Source organism: Aulonocara stuartgranti, assembly GCF_965226115.1.
Source record: "Aulonocara stuartgranti genome assembly, chromosome: 20".
NCBI lineage: Eukaryota > Metazoa > Chordata > Actinopteri > Cichliformes > Cichlidae > Aulonocara > Aulonocara stuartgranti.
In genome coordinates, this window is record NC_138956.1 from 1,380,497 (window position 1) to 1,401,681 (window position 21,185).

General features: G+C 40.3%; 1 protein-coding gene across 3 annotated transcripts; it reads left to right on the forward strand.

Moving 5' to 3' along the window:
- Positions 1–630: 630 nt before the first annotated feature.
- tead3a (TEA domain family member 3 a) lies at positions 631–19,371 on the forward strand (the record flags this gene model as incomplete). 3 transcript variants are annotated; one of them, XM_082519296.1, is made up of 12 exons in its annotated part: positions 631–889; positions 11,144–11,208; positions 11,393–11,455; positions 13,987–13,998; positions 14,396–14,506; positions 14,600–14,643; positions 14,756–14,817; positions 14,908–15,041; positions 15,139–15,309; positions 15,777–15,917; positions 16,056–16,208; positions 17,678–19,371. In XM_082519296.1, the coding sequence occupies 9 exons, from the start codon at positions 13,990–13,992 to the stop codon at positions 17,789–17,791; spliced, it is 939 nt and encodes a 312-aa protein (XP_082375422.1). In that variant the 3' UTR covers positions 17,792–19,371. The 3 variants fall into 3 exon arrangements, with proteins under 3 accessions (XP_082375422.1, XP_082375420.1, XP_082375421.1); XM_082519294.1 differs by lacking the exons at positions 631–889; positions 13,987–13,998 and adding an exon at positions 11,546–11,608 and having other exon boundaries at positions 11,137–11,208; XM_082519295.1 differs by lacking the exons at positions 631–889; positions 13,987–13,998 and having other exon boundaries at positions 11,137–11,208.
- Between the last annotated feature and the right edge of the window lie 1,814 nt (positions 19,372–21,185).

Below are 21,185 nucleotides of genomic sequence, written 5' to 3' on the forward strand. Positions count from 1 at the left end.
GGGTTTCCTTCAAAGACATTTTTGTTGTTGCACCGATGGTTTGTTGATTATTCTGAACAAACCATAGGTGCAGATTTAGCGGCCATGCTCTGTCTCTCTGTACTGGCCATGTGATTGACTGCTGACCTTGTCGGGGTGCCCACACTGTCTTTTCTCCAATGTCAGGTGGGGCACAGTCTAGCCCCCCCCACCACCACCACCACCACCATCTCTGGTAACAAGTTAGCAAAAGAAATGATTTTTTTCCCCGCCTACCACTCTCAGGGCCCTGAAACATCTTGGCTTAGGGCCTGTTAAAGCTTCACTGCTGGGTATATAGTACCACAACTACAGAACACTGATAGACAGACAGAACTGTAATTAATGATATTCAAAAGTTAAAGCAAACGTGCAAATAATGCGTGTTCTCATATTCAGAATGAATCCTGAATGGAGCTTTATATATTAACAGTAGTATTTCTCCTGCAGTAACCAAAGTATGAGGTCCGTGTAGACAGGAGGTGCATTATCCAGGGACCTAACCATCCACCCCGATGGCACGCGATATGTAGTGATTTTTCCTAGACAAAAAAGTGGCATTACGACTACCACCTTCCTCATATCTCCCTGCTATCCCACCAGGAGTCTGATGTCCGGGGAGGAGTTTGCCTTGGGACCCACAAAACTTTTGCGTGTGTGCGTTTCGACGCCACGCCTCTGCCTCCGTGCGTTTTCCTCCGCGCGTTGATTTCATACCAAACTCATACTTTGCATTCCGCCTTTTTCTGTCAAACGCAGCTGTTTTGCCCTGGAAATACTCCCGAATCACGAGGCTACTTTTCTACAGAAAAAAGGGGCACACAACAAAAAGCGTGTGCCTGTAGGAGCGGGGCAGGAGAGCCGTTGTGAGGTGAGTGTGCTCTCATATAGTTCTTTGTTGTGTGTAGCAACTTTTCATGCTGCAGCAGCTGCTTCGCTTCGAGTGTGCTGGAAGTTTTGGGATATTTGACATATTTCGCATTTTCCCGCTGTGCCTGTAGTGATTCAGGGACTCGCGTGTTTAGCAGGGAATTCCTCTAATATTTACTCAAGCATTCGTTCTGTATTCGGCTAGTTTAATGCGTCTCTCAGACTTAGTTTGCAGTTTATTGCAGTATTATTAGCTCCCAAGCTAGCCAACTAGCATGTCAGTTCGAGTGTGTTAGCGGTGGCTTGCTGGTTATATATCCACTGAAAAACAGAAAATAACTGGTCGATAGCATACAATGACTACCACTGGAAGTGCTTGTGTGCGGTTTTTAGGAACTTTTATGGACAGTTAGTTGGAAGTTTTTCCGCTTTGGGGATCAAAGGGATATTTTGCCAACTCACACTCGGCTAAACCGCTTCCAAGCGTTCACCGTGATTTCATTTTCCCTCTGCATGCTCGCAGATGGGACTCATTTCTTGCTGCTGTGAAAGTTGTATCAACATGTGAAACTAAGAGTCGTAGGAGTTTCAAAGGAAAGGCCATGGGAGAATTTACAGCATATGTGTGTGATCTGATTGCTTTGTTAAAATTGTGTAAGATGTGACCATGTTAAGGTTATCCGAGTGTTTAAAAGAGTCGATCGGTTTACTGTCTATATCCATAAAGCCTCTCGGTACTGTAGTAGTCAGTGTGCAAAGAGTTCATAGAAATCTGTGAAGTTTTGGTTGTTCATAATGTCGACGGTGCTCCACTGGGAGCAGTAGACAGCCCCTAATGTGCATGACTTTTCGGTGTTCGCTGATCTCATAGCTTTATTTAGCTCAATGCTGTACTGGCCTCCTCGTTGCACTAAAACACCTGACCTTTTGACCACGGGTGCTATATTGAAACAGGCAGAGCCAGCAACATATGTGCTCTGTGGCCAGTATCCTAACTTTGCATCACCACTGCTCTTGACAAATCTGTGGCCATGACAGCTCATCAGATTTCAGAACTCCTAACCAAACTGCACAGCAATGCTCCCAGTGCTGGTAATGCAAGTCTGTGATTGTGGTGTATGTGTTACATCAGCACTAGGTTTGATTATTTAAGCCAAGTTTCCCCCTGGGATTTGTTAAACCGTCTGTGAGCTCCCCACCATGCTAAAGAAAAGGGTATTAGATGATTGACGCCCCCCCTTAATCAAATGCATAAACTAAGTTAACGTTAGAGTAAATTGTCATAAACATAATTTTTGTCATTACACCAACTAAGGTCATACTTCATGTTAACACATTTAGACTTCCTGTGTGAAAAATCTCCGTTTCAGATTATTACATGTGTGTGCTGCTTATAACTTTGTATATACAGAGTGTCTGTTTTTTAAAATGTATATTTAAATGTGTGTTGCCTGGTAGCCTCACATCTGCCTACAGTATCTTCCACTAATGAAAAACGTGAAAATGATGAGTAATATTTTTTGACATTCCAGAAATGTATCTTAGTAGTTATGTATTAAAGTAGTTCGATTTAATTTATTTATTTAGTTTTAGCAGTTTAGTGGTATAGACACTTTACTAGGCAACACCATTTGCTTAGCTGTCTAGTATGCCACATATGCTGACAGTATTTTCAATACTAGAGTCAAGTCATTCACATGGACAAACCATGATGACACCATATGTCATGTTGATATCATGCTGATGTCATGTTCCTGTCCTGCTCGTGCTGATATCTTATATTGGTCAGGCTCTACTTACTATACAGTTAGCTGACCTGAAATGTATGTAACCTAAATCCCACTGAAGAATATAGGAAACTTCCTTCCTTCTGTCTTATTAATCCTAATCAACCAGAAGCTCGGGCTTTAGACTGTTCTATATGCTTTGTTACACACACACACACACACACACACACACACACACACACACACACACACACACACACACACACACACACACACACACACACTTTGATTTCTGTCAGGGAGAGGGGATATCTCTAATGTGGTCATCTCAAGGGCACAACTAGCTTAGAGCATGGAAGCCCCTCCCACCTTCTGTTTGGATGGAAAGGCCAATCAGAAGAAAGTTGGCTTAAATGGAGGGTGACCTAAAGGAGGAGAAGGTGGAGGTAGAAGGGCTTGCTTTAGACATGACGAGGGGATGCACTGAGGGGCTTCACTAAGGCTCATTTTAAGATAAATAACAATTGTTTTTCAAATCATGACTCATGCAAAGCTACTCTTGTTGTGGTCATTATAATCTTTTTGTCTGTGAACATGAAAAGCAATATGACATCATGATGAGTTTGTTCCAGTCAGGACAAAGAAACACCTTCCCAGTTGCAGACGTCCCACAGTAGAGCTTTCAGGACAATCGCATCCCACCTCCCTCGAATATCAAAATGTTCTTTTAGACTTTGTGCTTGCCTGACCACCCCGCTAGGCCTTTCTGATCTCTATGGCAACAGCTCAGTCCAGTCAGTAGTGATTGAAACCGGGAAGGCCCTGCACACAGTGTGCAGAATAAACCCACCACAGCAGGGGAAGCTCAGCGACCACACTGATCCTCTGTGGTTCCTCTGTGGCAGGGACCATATTAACCACACTCTGGAAAACATTACACACCAGGCAACATTCATGTCGCATATGTGTGTCTGTGTTTGAAGAGACTTGGAGCATCTTCAACAATAACAAAAGAATGTGTAATTTCCTTATGTGGCCTACACAGCCAAGGTTGGAGTCTTCTAAAGTTTGTGTTGCCTTTTAGGCTAGTTTCTGTGTAATGAACAGCTAAGAAAAAGGAATAGCTGGTCTCATCTTCACTAAGCGCAGTCAGTTAAATATTTAATGTATTACATCTTGTGATCTCATCTTAATAGTGACACATCCTGGTAGTGTCCTTCTTGACCCTGGATAGTGTCTTTAAACATTTATAAACCCTTAATATTTTAGCTTGTCACTTGTTAGGTCTTTGACCACGGGTGCCAGAACTATTAATACACACCGTACCCATGGACGCTGTAAACAGCTCAAAGTGAATCTGATCTCGCTCTTGGTGTGTAGACACTTGTAGTCGGAGAAATCTGTCGCTATTCTCAACAGCCGCAAAGTTGATCTCAGTCTCGTCCATCCATCATGATGTCAGTGATGTGGATTAACAAAACAAGGTGTGTGGTTTAATTTTCTTGAGATGTCAGTGTGCCTCAGATTCCCTGTGTTAAAAATAACAAGTTTAAAAACAATGAAACAATTTCTTTTTTTAGCAAAATGCTTTATACACTGCTGATCTAACTTAAGTTTTGGGGGGGTTTTCTGTTCACATGAAGGGATTAAGAGTAAGGAAATAAGCTCTTAAACCTGTACTACATTTTAATATGGGAAAAGTGTCAAAACGTCATGTTTTACTTGTTGTGGAAACCTCGTTCCCCTTCTCTAGGCTGCATACTACAGTCTAAAGATGTTCTGTGCTTTTAACTGCTTAGGTTGTCCACGTTTGGCATTACGAAATAATGTACATGCATGGCGACTACACTTAGGTTTGTTCAACTGCTCAGTAACGGAGCTATCTAATCAGGCAAGCGCATGGCAGTAATGCATTTAGGCAAGTAGAAATGTTCAAAGCAAGTATCAAAATGGGGATGAAAGATGATTAAAGTGACTGTGAACAGACAGGCTTGTCTGAGGATTTCAGAAACTGCAGATTATTGTCAGATAAAGGGAAAATGCCTTGTTGATGTCAGAGGCCAGATGAGAATGGTCAGACTGCTTTGAGCTGATAAGAAGGTAACAGGAACTCAAATAACCACTTGTTACAGCCAAGGTTTGCAGAACATCATCTCTGAACATGCAGCACATTGAACCTTAAAGAAGTGGGCCTACAATACCACTTTGAGTGTTTCTATTAGCTAAGAACAGGAAAGCAAGGCTAAAGTTCACACAGACTCACGTAAACAACATGAAAGCACGGGTCCACCCTGCCTCGTAACAATTCGTGGTGTAACTGTCTGGAGGGTGTTTTCTTAGCTCACTCTAGGCTTGAATGGGTGAATGAGGCAACTTGCATGAAGCACTTCAGGTGCTCAGGTACAGAAGAAAAAGCACTCTATAAGAACCGACGTGACGCTTAAAATGTCCTTAACTGCAAAAATGAATTAGCTGTGCACAGTTTACAGTTTTTTTGTATAGGACAGAAAACGGCTGCATCCGTTTCTCAAAATCTTGCTGCTTGCAGTGCAGTGTAGCTGTGACAACAACAAATCTGTTTCCTAATCATGTTTTGGCTTCAACATGGAAGGAAACATGTTAAAACCAGGGTTCAGGGTAAGTTTTGTAACAAGTATTTGTATATTTTTGTTAGTCCTGGATAAGGGCTTTTCCTCAGTTGCCTGTATTTCTGCCTATTGGTTTAAATTTTAAATTCAAGCTGAGTGTAATTGTGTGAATAGTATAAAAGTGAAAGTGTGCACTTCTCTCTATTGCTCTCTGGCCTCTTCATTTGTGAGGAGGGCAGACAGACAAAATGGAGAAACCTTCTTACAGCCACCACGCCCCCCAAAAAGCATAACACTGTAACACTAACGTGTCAGATCCAGTTTAGCGGATCTGTTCCACATTTATCTTGTTTCGTGTGTTGTAGGTGTGTTGTAGCTGGAGCCGTCATCATTGCGTCGGAGTGGAGTTGCCGTGGCAGCCCTGATGGGGCGCAGGAGGAGGGTGCCAGTCCCAATGGAGAGGGACTGGGAGACGGGGCGGACCGCGGATTGGACGGGGATCCTGAAGGGGTGTGGAGCCCAGACATTGAGCAGAGCTTTCAGGAAGCTCTGGCCATCTACCCTCCTTGTGGAAGGAGGAAGATCATACTGTCAGATGAGGGGAAGATGTATGGTGAGGAGCAGCAACTTTCTATCCCTTTCCCCTCTAGTTTCTTCTTCGATATTGAAATGAAAGCTCAAACAAAACATATTCAAAGAAGCTGTAATATATAACTGACTTGTTTGTAAAGGATTTGACTTTAATTTGTCGGTTTCCTTTTTGGGTTTAAATAATTTTCTTTCGATGACTGTGTAAAATTGCAGATATTTAAATTTAATAGAGTCAATAAACATAAAGCAATGACTGTAGCAGCCAGTATGACATGTTTGTTATCTGTAGGCACCCTTTGCTTGACCCAACCATTTTGGAATAAATAAAAATGATAATAATAAAGGCTTTACATGTATGAACACTTTATTCCAGAATTTTAGTTCTTAGAAGAACCACACCAAAAAAAACAAATTTTAATCAACTGCCTGCACTTTGGGACAGAGTTGGTTTTTGACCCCTGTGCAGAATCACCTTGCTTTATGCGTAGGTGATCAGCTCGCAGGTATTTTCAACAGGCTACGTAGTTTTTTGTTTCAGAGGACAATCTGCAGTGATAAGGTTAAAGGAAGGAGCATGTTGACTTCTCATGTCAACTTGTAGTTAACTTCTGAATAACTTCTGTTGTTCTGCATAAATGGTCTGTGAAACACCAGGAACAGATTTGTTCTAAATGCACACAAGCAACGTTTCATGTGTTTGTTTTTTATTAGGATTGGTTTAAGATGCTGCCTGTGAAAAGAGCTCTTTATTTTGGCTTTTTTCTTACCTTATGAAACCCTTGTGATCCTTTTTTCTTTTTTTTGAAGGGGGGAGTTGAGTGTTTGCACTCTGAATCAGACTGTGAAGCATTTGTGCATTTGTAAGGGTGTTCAGCAGTGAGGGGAGCAGGATATATGATACCAGGTGACAGAAAGGGAAAGTTTGTTTCAGCATTGTGGCATTTTCTCCCTTTGTGGAAGCGTGGGGCTCAGTGTGTTGGTTGACCTTCCCTGCTTCCCTCTCCTTTAACGAGGATTGTCCCGTTGATGTATGCTTACACTTACTAAAAAGCAACACTGAGACTGAGCGTAATATTAGCTGTACAACACCCAACCTTGCATCGGTGCTTCTTAATACTGTGAGCTACTAAGTATCCATTTCAACTTTTGCATAATTGGATGTGACTTTTTATGTTAAGATATTGTTTAATATAAATGATAAACCAGTTTAGAGGATATAAAATGAAAACCACGGAGATTTATCAGCTATTTTTCACCTATAGTCAGATGTGGACAGGTGTTCCAACATCACCCAATATTGCTAAATGAAAATACATCTCATGCCTTAAAGTGGTTTGTGTGCATAAACACTCACACTAGTGTAAAGGAATTAAAACGACGCAGTGCTCATTTAGCTTATTGGCACAAGTGTGAATTAACTATTAAACTGTTATGAACACAGCATTAAAATTATATACTGATTTCATAGTAACGCGAATCTCAGTGGGTGTTTGCTTTAATTATCCTTCTTGAGCTAAACTAGGCCAGTCGTAATTGATCCAGCCTGCGTGCTGTCTTTGGTGGCAGTCATATGTTACTACCATGATGTCACCCTGGATTATAGTGCCAAGCAAGTATTTCTAAATAGGGATGATCAGCAGACTCGGTGACACAGATAATGCAGCGTGCGTGTGTGGGCGCGTGTGTCAGTAATGATGTTTTAATATTGGATTGATATTTTAGTTTGTTGAAACTTAACACTCAGCTTCTTCATCATCTATCTCTTCATAATCATTTGGCAGTTAGATGGGTGCTGGATAAATACTCTAATGATTTAATAAGTAATGCAGATGAAAAATAATATACTAACTTTGGCATCTACTGCTTTTAAATCACACCACACCTATATCCATCGTTATTAGACTTTGAAAAACATTTTCAGCACACGGTGACAAATATCTTGGCTTTTACTTTAGGGTTGTTTTTAAAGATTGATATATGCATATTTGGTGTTTTTAAAATCCACGTATTTATCCTTTTATTTCAGTCATGTAAAAAACTTTTTCTAACATCTGCTGTGTGTAGTGATTAATCAGTCCTTACTAAGACATTATGGCAGTGTAGTTAAAAAATAAATTGTTTTATTGTCACAAGTTGTGGATTACTTGTTTACGCTCTGCCTGACTCTACTCCGATCAGATTGTTACCTTTTTAGTGTACCAAACCTGCGATGCCCAAAGTTGCCTTGTACCCTCTAGTACCCAACTGTGCAACATCAAGACTCAACATGATTCAGCTGTGGGGGTTTTTTCATTGCATCTTATTTTCATCTCTATCCTTAATCATCCTAGCATGCTGCACATCCTTTCCAGCCCAAAAGCCACTCAGAACAAGTCCTGTTCTCCTTCCTTAGTTTCTAGTCTTACATACAACTCACTATAAACCTTTTCCTTTGCTTTTACCACCTCTTTCTTTGCTGGATGACTAGCCTTCCAATACTCCTGCTTTCTTCATCTATCCAACCACTCCCCTTTGACTTTTTCTTTGCTTTCTTTGAATACTTTGTTGCATGTCCTCGTTTCACCATGGAGTCTCCTTTTCATCATTTCTCTGTTCCCTTCTGGTAATACTCTGTATCACTTTATTCAGTCTACTTCAGAATTCCTTGTGCTCTTTTAACGGACAGCCAGCCTGTGGGATTACACTCAACACCACGCCTTCAGCTTGATCAGTTTAAATTTCTGACTCTCTCCACCTCAACAACACTCTTCACATACTTTTACTTGAAATTTCTTTCCTACTTCATTTCACTTCCTATCTACACCATGGTAGAACAGTTGGAATCAACCTCTGTTTCTTCTGGTCTTCCTTCCCCTCCATCTGGTCTCTTGCACGTATTATCGTATCCATCATGTCGGCCAGTTCTCTCCCTTTACCCGTCATAGTTCCTGCATTTAAATTCCTCCTCAAACCTCCTCACTCCTGCCTTTCCGTCTTTCTTGCTGCCTTCAAACACGCCTTCCCCCTCTCTTCTTTCTTTGTCTTCGGCCAACAGTACCACAGTTTCCACTGGCACCCACTTAGCTAACAGTACCAGGGGCTGTTGTTGTTCACCCAGGCCCTTTCCAATCAAGTATGGAAATTACATTCTTGATGATCCGCATGTTTGATTAGGCAAAGATTATATTCCAGGTGCCCTTCCTGATGCAACCGTCACATTTATCAGGACTTGGGACGGCCCACTATGAGTACACTGGTTTGTGCCCTCACCTTGTGGCTCGGTTATATTACATATTTATAGTTGTAGCTTATCTTGCCTTATATTATAGTAAAATAGATCTGACATCTAAAGAAAGAGCTTTTACCCTTATGTGGAGTAGTGGCAGGCTGCAGGGTAGTGCATGTGTCCTGTTTTGGGAATTGGAGCAGACTGCTGTGTCTGAGTCAGCCCCTTCTGTTGATTTTGGGAAATTCTGTGCTCTGGTAACTTAACAGTGCTGATGTGACTCATCTGAAATCCCTACAGCGTCACAGCCTTTTCCAGAAAAAAGGATGATGATGATGATGATGTTAGTAAGTGTGCATGTGTGCTAAATGATTACAGCTGTGGGATCAGTCTGGTCACCTTTATATTTAACCGCTTGCGGCGTGCTGTATAATGGGTTACTTAGAAGTTACAAGCGACGAGCAGATCATCGGGTGTGGGTTGGAACTGAGAAGAGGGAGAAGGAAAGAGCTGACCAGGCAGTCTGTGCTGACCACATTTTGGAAGTCTGTTAACAATATCATGACCTCTCCTCTGCTTTTCTCTCCATTCCCACCATTTCTTCATTGCTTTTGAATGTCTGCCAGCAAGCAAACGCAAACCTGACTAAAAATTAATACATGCTATTCTTAATATAAATGTCTTACAGCCTGAGAATAGGAGAACTTGACAAGTCTTTATGGGGATTTATAAGAATCTCACTACCTTGGAGACACACACTTTCACACTTAAAACATTTCACCATAAGTGGCATCACATTGAGGTTTTATTTTATGCTTGCAGATACAGACAGTGGATTCAAAAGTATGCACGGCTTCATTTTAGAACTTGACCAGTAAGTTCGGGACAGTCTAAACATAAATTTGAATGTCACTGTGACCACTAAACTCAAACAATAAGGACTCTCGGTCCAGCCATTTGTGTTACGATTGTACTTATTGTATTTTACGTTGTGAGACACAAACTACTAGACCACAACCACATTTGGCTTCAGATTCAAGGCAAATGAAGTTTAGCTTAATGTGGAGTGTTCACCCATGTCCGCCTGTCTTTTAGATTCATATTTGTTTCAGTGAACAAATGGGATGCAACAAGTGGTGCAATTTAACAACTTTAATATGTACAGACATATGTAGGAACGATGGTCCTTTTTTAAAAAACTTATTTGCTTTACATTGCCTTTGTCATACATCAACCACAACAGTCATAATTAACTTTGGCTTTAAAAAAATGCAGCCATTTAGATTTGTTATTGTAAATTTCTTTTGATTACTAGGACATTCCTCCTCAGAAAATCGCACAGTTCAGTTTTGGAGCTGTGATTCTGTCTGTTTTTGCAGCATCATAAAAAGTTACAGGGTCCTACGTGGCTCAAGCAGCAGAGGGAGCTACTGCCTGGAGCTACTTGCAATCTTACTATAATACATGAAAGCTCTGTCTACCTATCTGACCACAAAACCCTTCTACATAATGGGAGCTGAGCTGGCACACAGTAGTGATGCCCTCACGTTGCCTAGCAACCACCTACACGTGGGCTAAAACGACCCATTTGTTGCATTTCTGCACCTGCGACACCATTAAAGCAAGCTTGGGATCATTTTCATTTATTTATATACACAAAGCTAGACACGTGCAATATATAGTCATCTTGTTGCTTAGCAACCACCTAACAGCCTCAAATAACATTTGATATAGTAGAACTGATGAGTGAATTGATGCTGTTTTTTAGATTAAGTTGATATGGTTCCTTGATCATTGAAAGATTTAAATACATTTTATTGTATATCAATAGTCATGTCACTCCCACATTTACCTTGTAATTTTTTTACCACTCCTGTTTTCTTACTTTTCTCAATGTCATTATGCAAATCAGTTTGTCAGCAGCACAAACAGCCCAAACAATACTGCAGCTTGGCCACATACTAGTAATGTAAATACTAGAGAGTGACTGTTACAGGGAGACATTTGAATATGCCCATGCTAAGTCTGCTCATAAGGTGTGAGCTATATCTGCCCAAACAGTGCAGTTTAAGAATAACTTAACAATTGTATAACGTGTTTGTTTTTTAGTCATTCTAATTTTATCAGTTTCTATGTCATGTCAGGTCGAAATGAGCTGATAGCTCGCTATATCAAGCTGCGAACGGGGAAGACACGCACACGCAAACAGGTACGCACAGATATTTGTGTCGACTACGACACTGATCTGTTTTATGTAACAGGATTTAAGTGCATCTTGTTCATTGTAACTTGTTCCACCTTGTTTAAATGAATATTTATGGACTGTGTCTGTTTAAAATGATGAAATCATTGTGTAAATGTGTGTTTTCACGGGGGTAACCCTGGGTCCACAGGTGTCTAGTCATATTCAGGTTTTGGCACGTAAGAGGGTACGAGAATACCAGGCAAGCATCAAGGTGGGTTCTCACTGACTATACTCTACTCCTCTCTGTAGTCACAGCCTTCTTCTTTTCTCTTTCCTTTTCCTTCATCCTGTCTTTCCTCAGGTCTCTAGTCACCTGCAAGTCTTGGCCAAGAGAAAGTCTCGCGAGATTCAGTCTAAGCTGAAGGTATACATGCTCACTGACTTTGCAATGCTAGCCGCTTCGCTTTGCATGCTCAGATGTAACTTGACCCAATCTTAGACGCAGATTTTTCTGCTGGGGTACTACCTGTATTGGGGGAATCTTTACTGTCAAAGCCGACTCCCACCACCTTAAAACTACAACTATATTTAACTGTATTTTCCAACCATATTCATGAGACTCGTGCCCTTAAAACTGGTGCCTTGCTCTTAGTTCTTAACATCGGCCATACGAGTCTCCAGGGAACTGCAACTGCTAATCAAATTGCAGACGATCAATATAACCTTCATGGAGCCTTTTTGTCGAGACCAGTAGAAAACTTTGATGGACCAAAGTTAAATCCAGTATAGAAGGACTTTGCTGCATGATTGGAATATAGTCAGTAGGGCACAGACATTTATTTATTTATTTTGCTTGTATTGTCTAGCATTGCACAGTGCACAAGTTTGTTTTCTTGAGTGTTTATATATGTTTGGCATCATTTTTATGCATGGCTGGTACGTTGGTCATTTCACTTGGATCAAGTTTGTGGCCTTAGACAAATAATTGCATGAGATTAGGTTGCTGGCTTTTGTTGACCACTTAGTTTACAATGCTAGCGGTATGTAACCTACATGCATGCCCCCATATCAGTAAACATGCAAGGTGTCTTTAATGTGGCCATTTGAGGAATTTCAAAAGTTTTCTCCGTTGATTTTTCTCTTTCTTTAGATTCTTGCTCTTGAACATTTCCTACATTTCTTTTTATCTTTTCTCTCTATTTCTTTCTTGTGGTTTTACCATTCTCTGTTCTACACAAAACAAACCGTCATTTTACACCAAATCTGTTGAACCACCTGCTCTCCTGTACACATGTGGAGAGTAACCTTTATAATCTCCAGATATAAACAAAGGACTCAGTTTTATGATGGAACAGATCAGTAGGACATATCCTGCTCTTTCAGTATAAGGCAGTGCTTTTGACTACAGTTACAGCTGATTTCACCTTTTTCACCCATGAAAATTTCATTCTAACTTGAAAAATGAACCTAAATTCATTAACTCACGACACCAAAGTGAAAATTGTGTTTTTAGGTTTTTGATTTTATTTATTTATTTAATTTATTATTCATGTATGCGCACATCTGTTTATTTTCTGACAAATTTATTTAAAGAAATAGTTGAAATAAGTATGTCAAAGCATTTGGACTATAAATTAAGTTCTTTGTGGACATCAGTCACTTTTGATTGTTGGCCATGCTCACATGGATTGTGCAGTTTATTCTTTCTGGGTCATCCGCTGACATTAGCTGAGACTTTGATGGTGCCACCAGCACTACTCCCAGACTAATCATGAATCATTTGATCCCATATGGAAAAGATATATATAAATCTTATAAAGTTTGTATCTGTCTTGTGTGAAACTTGTATGAAAAGCATATAAGAGTGAAAACAGATATAAGATCCCTTGAAAAATTATATAATGAAACTTGTATGTTTTAGTAAGTATCCAAAACAATGTATGAAAGTAATGAGAAAGTGGCCACTTTCATGTGTAATCACATATACGTTTTTACTATTTCTTTTCCATATGGGATCAGTGATTGAGTCTTGTTGAGATGGTACTCCTCTCTGCAGTTAACTAACTGAACACCGATTAGTTAGCTTTGGGTTCTATCGAAGAAATACTTGCTTCCGTAGTTAAAGAGAAAACTCCAGGATGTGCTTCTAGGAACACTTCTAGCATCTGCTATCTTTTAAGCTGTGGTCTGCTAGACTGGTGGAACGGCAGAGAGGGACAGGGGGAGACTTAACAAACTGGTCAGGAGGACCAGCTCTGTCCTGGACTGTCTGCTGAAGTCCATCGAGCAGGTTGGGGAGGAGAGCATGTTGTCTAAGCTAACATCATCATGGACAACACCTCCCACCCCCTGCATGACACTGCGAGCACTGAGCAGCTTGTTCAGCAGGAGACTTTTACACCCACAGTGTAGGAAGGAGCGAAGGACACCCCCCCCCCACACACACGTACATATCTCTGTACAATTATTATACATATTTCTGTACATTGTTATCTCTATATGCGAACTTCAGTTGCTTATTTATATAAGACCACTTTGTGTCTGGCTTCTATATTTTATATTCCACTTGCCATAAGAGCTGCGTAACAGCCAAACTTCTCATTCGTGGAATAATAAAGCTTTATTCTATTCTATTCTATTTAGAAAATAAAAAACTTTTATTCAGACATAAACATGCAAAAAGTGAATGTATCTAAATGTTTTCTGAAGTATGAACAAGGCATATTCCTAACAATGATTTTGTGATCTGCTTTTACTTTGAATGTACTGAAGTTAATTAATAAAATGTCTTTTTTGCCATAGGCCATGAACTTGGTAAGTTTCGGTTATGCAACTACAGTTTTCTGCTTCAGGCTTCTGTGTTGTGTGGTTGGCATCACATTGCTGCTAGTCCACAGTTGCAGTTTTATTGCCAAACTCAAAAAACAAAACCCTGCTTGTTGCTCTTTCGTTTTAGTGGCTTTAGTGAAATACTGGTGACGGTTAGCTCTTCTTACTTGGTTTGCCTCCTGCTTCGGCTCCCCCTCGTGCGCTTTGCTTTCTGCGCTATTTTTCCATATAGTTGCTGCATCATGCTTATGTACACTACATGTTGGCTGGCTTGCTGTCTAAAGTGGCCTTTGGAGTTGGCTGATCTTGGAATGATAACCTGCATTTTATTGTGACGTTTCAGAGTTTTGTCATTGTGTTTTACTTTGTCTTTGTCATTCAGGACCAGGTCTCGAAGGATAAGGCGCTGCAGACGGTGGCCAATCTCTCATCAGCTCAGATCGTCTCTGCGAGTGTAATGAAACCCCAGACTCCCTTTCCTCCACCAGTCAGAGTGAGACGCTAACACAAACACATCTGTTGTTTTCTACTTTTCAGGGTAAACGTGAGCAAATCGTTTTACTCAATCTGTTTCTTCTTTGTGTAGTTTTGGCCCGGCCCTATGCCAGGACAGCCTGGGCATTCTCAGGAGTAAGTATAGCTGGCACATACCTTGGTTTTCTGTCTTGAAAATCAAACTTTCTTGCGTAAGCAGGTACATTTACTCATTTTTGGGGTTATTTCTTCTGTTTCGTTTTTACAGCATCAAGCCCTTTGCACAGCCGCCGTACACTACACTCCCAGCCCCCGTCCCTGCACCTATCAGTAAGTGTGAACTTGATTTGCACAGTTTTTTTTTTTTTTTTTAATAAATATTGTTATTTGAATTGTTTCACAGTTTTAAATGTTAAACAGGTTATGAGGCCTTGCCACCCCATCGACCTGCAGCTATAGCAGCTCCTGTATGGCAAGACAGAACCATTGCCTCTGCAAAACTACGGCTACTGGAGTACTCTGCTTTCATGGAGACTCAACGAGACAGAGAGACGGTACAGACAGCCAGAACCTTTTGAAGCAAGAGTCCTCAATATAAAAATTTTTCTTTCTTTTTACCCTCTTGGACTTATTTCTCCTTCCCTTCTACAGCATAAACATCTGTTCGTGCACATTGGCCCATCAAACCCTGGCTACAGTGACCCAGTGTTGGAGTCCATAGACGTGAGGCAGATTTACGACAAGTTCTCTGAGAAGAAAGGAGGCCTGAAAGAGCTTTACGAAAAAGGGCCACACAATGCATTCTTTCTTGTCAAGTTCTGGGTACGTAACCAACAACACTAAACCATTTTAGCAAAGAAAGTCAGCAAGTTCTAATCTCAAAAACTGAGCTGGCGTTTAGGACATGCGCACTAACATGCTTAAGTGTTTACACTAGATTACTTTCACTTTGTTAAACAAAAAATTGGGTCTTTTGTAGAGTTCATTTTGCAGTCTGAGGTAATAACCTGCTACACCACACGGGGGAAGCAAAGCCAGTGTAACACTAGAAATTATGCAGGAAATTACTTTTTCACTTTTTTGTTCTTAAACAAGTGTTTTTAGTTGCATTATTATTATTCAGCAAATCAAACACAAGTTCTTGAATAGTTTCTAGCTCGGTCCATGTAACGTGTGAGTATTAAACACTACAGTTATATTCTTTGGTGGTGACGTCTTCATTTATTTTCTTCTACCCCTTTATTTTTTGTCGCACTCATTCTGTGTCCGTCTCATTCTCCTTGTTTTAGGCGGACCTGAGCAGTGACATCGAGGAAGGTTCTGGCGCTTTTTACGGCGTGAGCAGCCAGTACAGCGGAACAGAAAACATCACTATCAGTGTTTCAACAAAGGTCTGCTCCTTTGGTAAACAGGTGGTGGAAAAGGTTGAGGTGAGAAAATTATTCACACATTTTAATAATGGCTCTTATTTGTTGAATATATGTACACATACTCAAATATATTTTACATTAGACCCCACCTGCATGTGTTTTAACTGCAAATAACGCATGTGGATTTCTCCTAACCAGACTGAATATGCACATCTGGAAGGAGGAAAGTACATGTTCCGCATCCATCGCTCACCCATGTGTGAATATATGATCAACTTCATCCACAAACTCAAACACCTGCCGGAGAAGTACATGATGAACAGTGTTCTGGAGAACTTCACCATTCTACAGGTGTGTGTGGGTAATCTGACCACCAATACAAAACCATACACTGTTTATAAACCTGCTTTGGTTCATAGTGTGAGGCAAGATTTGGTTAATAATTCATATAAACTATTATGTGGATAAAATGTAGAGTTGAATAGAGTTGAATATCCTTCGGCATCATTTAAAAACAATTGTTAAACTGAACTTTAAGAATTCATGAAAACGGCACGAGGGGGTTACAATCAACTGTACATTTACTGTATTGTACACTTTTTTTGTAGCTTTGCATATTTACATCGACATAGTGGATTTTAAATTGGGCTCGATGCTGAAAATCTTGTGAATATGATAACTTGAGAACAAGGTGATGTAGGATTCACACATTCATAATATAGTCGTCTCTACTAAAAATGGCAGAGGAGTTTCAACACCAGTGACCTTGACCTCAAGATCAGAGGTCAACCTTTATGATAATAATGAAATAGGTGAGGAACAGGCCTCAACTGACTGCCATGGTCCTTTCATGACAAAGTAAGCAGACATGATTTGACACTGAGTCCATTCAAAGTGCTCAGTTTCACTTCAGTTTTATTTCTATGACTCGATACACTTTTACATCGTAAATTAAAGACCTAGAAGTGATTAATTTGTATTTTCTAGTTTTCACTGTGTTTTTAAACATGAGGCCTAAAGACATGTCAGTGTAAGTGCGAGAGGCCTTTATTGCACTGGGGGGGGGAGTGGCTAAATCAGTAATCTGGTACATTGTTAAAAAGGAGTGTACCAGCCAAATATTGACAGACCTAACTGCATGCTTATGACAGATTAGACCAGAAAGCTTTAGAGAGTCTGGCTCTCTCGGGGTGGAACCAAGATTAACAGCTCATAATCTGAACCATAACATATCTTGACCTGATCTCCACCAAGTCTACTGAAAAACTTCACTGACTCTCAAAACAACAGCAGCTGAAACCTAGTGCAGCATGTCCAGCAAGTAAACAGCATTTGGTGATGTGCATGAGTTTTGGGCTTCACTGCAAATGATTTTAATCAAAGTATTAATACCAATTCTTAGATATTCATAAATGAGGTGAGATCTTAGATATTTGTGCAATTCATTTTGAACTAAATATAGAAATAGAAATATAATAATAATAATAATAATAATAATAATAATAATAATAATAATAGAAATGTAAAAATGGGTGTGAGTGGGTTATTCCAAAATGTCTGTAAAACCCCTTGAATTAAAGCTTGCAGTTTGGTCACATATTTATTAATTGATTGATTTTATTTATTTTGAAATCCACTGTGGTGGTGTCCAGAGGCAAAAACCCCCCCCCAAAAACAAATTATAGGCCTAACTGTGCACAAAGGTATTTTTGCACCTTCTTAATGTAATGAACTGAATTTGAAAAGGTTTTGCTGCACATTGACAAATGTACTTTCTCCCCCCTCAGTGCCTTTCTTGTCTTTATTTGTGTCTTTGCTAGGTGGTGTCCAACAGAGAAACTCAGGAGACTCTGCTGTGCATCGCCTTTGTGTTTGAAGTGTCCACGAGCGAACATGGAGCGCAGTACCATGTTTATCGACTAGTTAATGACTAGCAGCATGTTGTGTACATGCAGAGACTCTTCACGGACTTTTTGATACTCACACCATAAACACTATTTCCAGCTGAACACTCAGAATTGCTCCTCTATTCTAAACACACGTGTTTCAACAGACCAACCGTCACACTGTAGTCACGCCTGTTGTTTATGGTTTCCCATTGCTGGAACATGTATGATGTATGATCATATAACAGCATCCCTCTGCTTAAACCAAAAGAGTCGGCAAACGCAAAGGTCTTATATACATTAGATACTCCTTTTTTTTTTCTAATTGGAAATTGAAAAAACCTTTTAAAGTGAATCAAGTTTAACATGCAATCCTTTGATCAACAATGGAAGACTGTGTGATGCACTACAAGTGGATCTTTGCATTTGCATCACAGGTGTGACTGATGTGAGATGAGTTTGAATATAATCTATGAAAACAAATATTCATCGTTCATGTAACCTGCCACAAACACTATTACTTTTACAGACTGCAGTAGCTCTGCGAGGTACAGTTTGAATGAGTCTACATTGGAATAGCCTCTGTTACCTGTTTAGTATGAAATCGTGGACTTCAGTCAGCTCAATCGAAGGTCCAAGGATACTGCATAAAGTATAAGTGAGCCTCATGTAAAGAAGAGCATGTTGTATTTATATTTGATGTTGTGTCAAAGTGTAAAGAGGGAGATCATTTTAGGAGTATTTGCTTTCTCTTTGTAAAGGTTTCCAGTGGAGGACGTGTTTTCGACTGCCTCACTTGTCGTTTTAAACAACAGAAGAATTCAGACAGTCTCAGACTAAGTTCACGTTTTGCTCTTTGCAGCATTTTTAATGACAGAATCACCTCCGTGGACGTGCAACTATTTTTACTTTGACTGTGTGGGCTTGCTGCAGTACTTCTACCTCCATGCGAGTTGGGATAAGAATGTGCTTTGATTTCTAAAGCCTTAAGCTGAGGAGCACTGATGTATAGGACACGTACACTACGCTTGTAATGGTACTGTTTGTAAGCCAAACCTAAGGTAAATAGTCCATTTTTGTAAAGATGAACTTTTTTTCTTTCTTTTTGTATTTCACCAGCAAAGCAAAAAAGTGTTACTCTAAAAATGTTAAAGGACGGGTGTTCGGGGTCTATCTGTTTTCATATGCAAACAATGGTATGGTACAGACCTCATTAAGGTCGCCAGCAGTGCACTGGGATAGATTTTGCCTGATAACACTAACGACTATCCAGCTGACACTTTTTTCTTTTATTCTATGTAATGTGTTGGATTATTGGTACATTTGGCTTTTCTCTTTCTTTAGTAAACCTCACATTTTTTACTTCCTATTACACTGTCATGGCCTCTCTGTGCAGGATTATCTTTGCCTGTGCCGAAGAGAATTTGTCATTTGACTTTCTATCATGACACTAAGAGCTAGCTGGCTCTATATTTTCTTTTTTTTTAAAAACATGAGATCATATTTTAATACTCACTGTGTGGTCAGCCAAAAGTGTTTTATTTTATAATTGCGTGTACTGTTTGGCTGTGCCTCGTCACTCCTGCCTGCTCAGTGAATTAAAACTGGCTATACGCTGTACCTGTAAAGTTACGCGTTGGTGTCTTGATCATAACGTTTAGACAGATGAGAGGAAACGAGCCTTCCTGGGTCTGAAAATAACAAATGGTAAATATCATTTTTAATCCACTGTTCCTAATTTATATATTCTGGTTGATCATGTCCACGTGCCTAATTGCTCTGAGTTCCTGCCAGTTAATTGGCTGAATTGTAATCTGGGTAAACGGTCAGTTGAACAGGTGTACCTAATTAAGTGGTCGCACCTAATTTAAATTAGAATGGAGCTTTTCACTGTTGGTACATAAAACATTTGTTAAATGTAGTGTAGGAATTAATAAGACACTTTTTTTCTTTCAAAAATAAGGAAATATGAGCATAAGCAATACTACAAGGTTTGTCTGAGAGTACGGGGGCTGTTTGTGTGTTTTTTGGGGGTTGTTTTGTTTTTTGTCCTCCTTTCCATGCAGGCTGACAAAGCCTGACTTAGTTTCACGGATGCAGAGCATGGCTGCTATATGAAAGGCACTCGTATATCCCTCAGTGTCCCTGGTGTTTTAACAACCAGGCACAGTTTGAGTCGCTTCTATGCTCATGACAGCGTTGACACAGAGATTGCAGTTTGTCGTTTGCCCTACTAGATGGCGCCCTTTGCTCAAATGTTTAAACAGCATCCAAAGTATAGCAGGCTTTTTCAACGCACTTGCATATCAGTTTTGTCCCACAACTTTTTCACTTACACTTGCAACCAACACTCCCACATAGTTGCATAACACTGGAATTACGTTTACGTAACCCCTCTGTGCTGCAGTCATATTGCCTAAATATTGCAAAGCACTGCTGTCTCAGATAATCATGGCTCAAAAGTGCAGATGTGTGTAATTGTCTGGTTTTAATTACTGCAGTTTGTCAGTTAACACTAACATGGGGGGGGGGGGGGTCATCATCTATAAGACAAATCACGTCTTCAAATACCAGAGCTGACCTGAAGTCACGTGTATAGCTGTCAATTTGAAATTCAGTCACACCTCCTGCGTGGGCTGTCCAGTCTGTTAATCCACTCGATAAATCCAAGTCACGCCAACAGACTAATGTACAGACAAGTGAAAGCTAACATGGTAAACCTCAGTAAGGCGATGCACCGCCGCTTGCTGCAGTAAGAGTTTCATAGAACTGTTCAACACGTTGGTGCAAAATGTCTCACAGAGGTTCAGTTGGGCTGAAGTCTCGTGGCTGCGAAGGAGACGAATCCCATCGGTCTTGTACATATCAATAGTGTGCCACATGGGTGCTGATAACAAGCACCCTTATCACTGCTGAATTTCTAACAATTGATAAGCTTTGTGTGGACTTACGGTAATGGTGCAATAAGGACACAAGTGAAACCACAATGCACTGGGACACAGTCGCCAGATTGCTCACGGCAGACGTTCAGTGCAGTCACCTGTCTGTATGTGCTTTGGCAGCCTTCCAAGGTGTATATAGGAAAGTGATGAGTAAGTTTATAGAGCTTTAACTTCACACATTTTCTGTCCGTAGCCAGACTATAAATAGACGGTGAACGGTGCTTACTTTGTGCTCTTTTTTTTCTGGGATTGGTGTCTTGAGTAAAAACACAAAAACAATTCTTGTTATAATTGATGATAATAATAAAATGCAGTGAATGCCGCACACGCGTAAATGCTGTCCTAGGTGGACAAATGTGGCAAAGTCGGATGTTACTGTAAGTTTGTCATGGTAATGAACAACTTGTCTCTAACACACTTCTGAGTTTTTTCTCCCAGACATTACTCAGCTCACCTGTCGCCATGACAACCACCCCACCAGTGACAGCATAAGCAAAGCC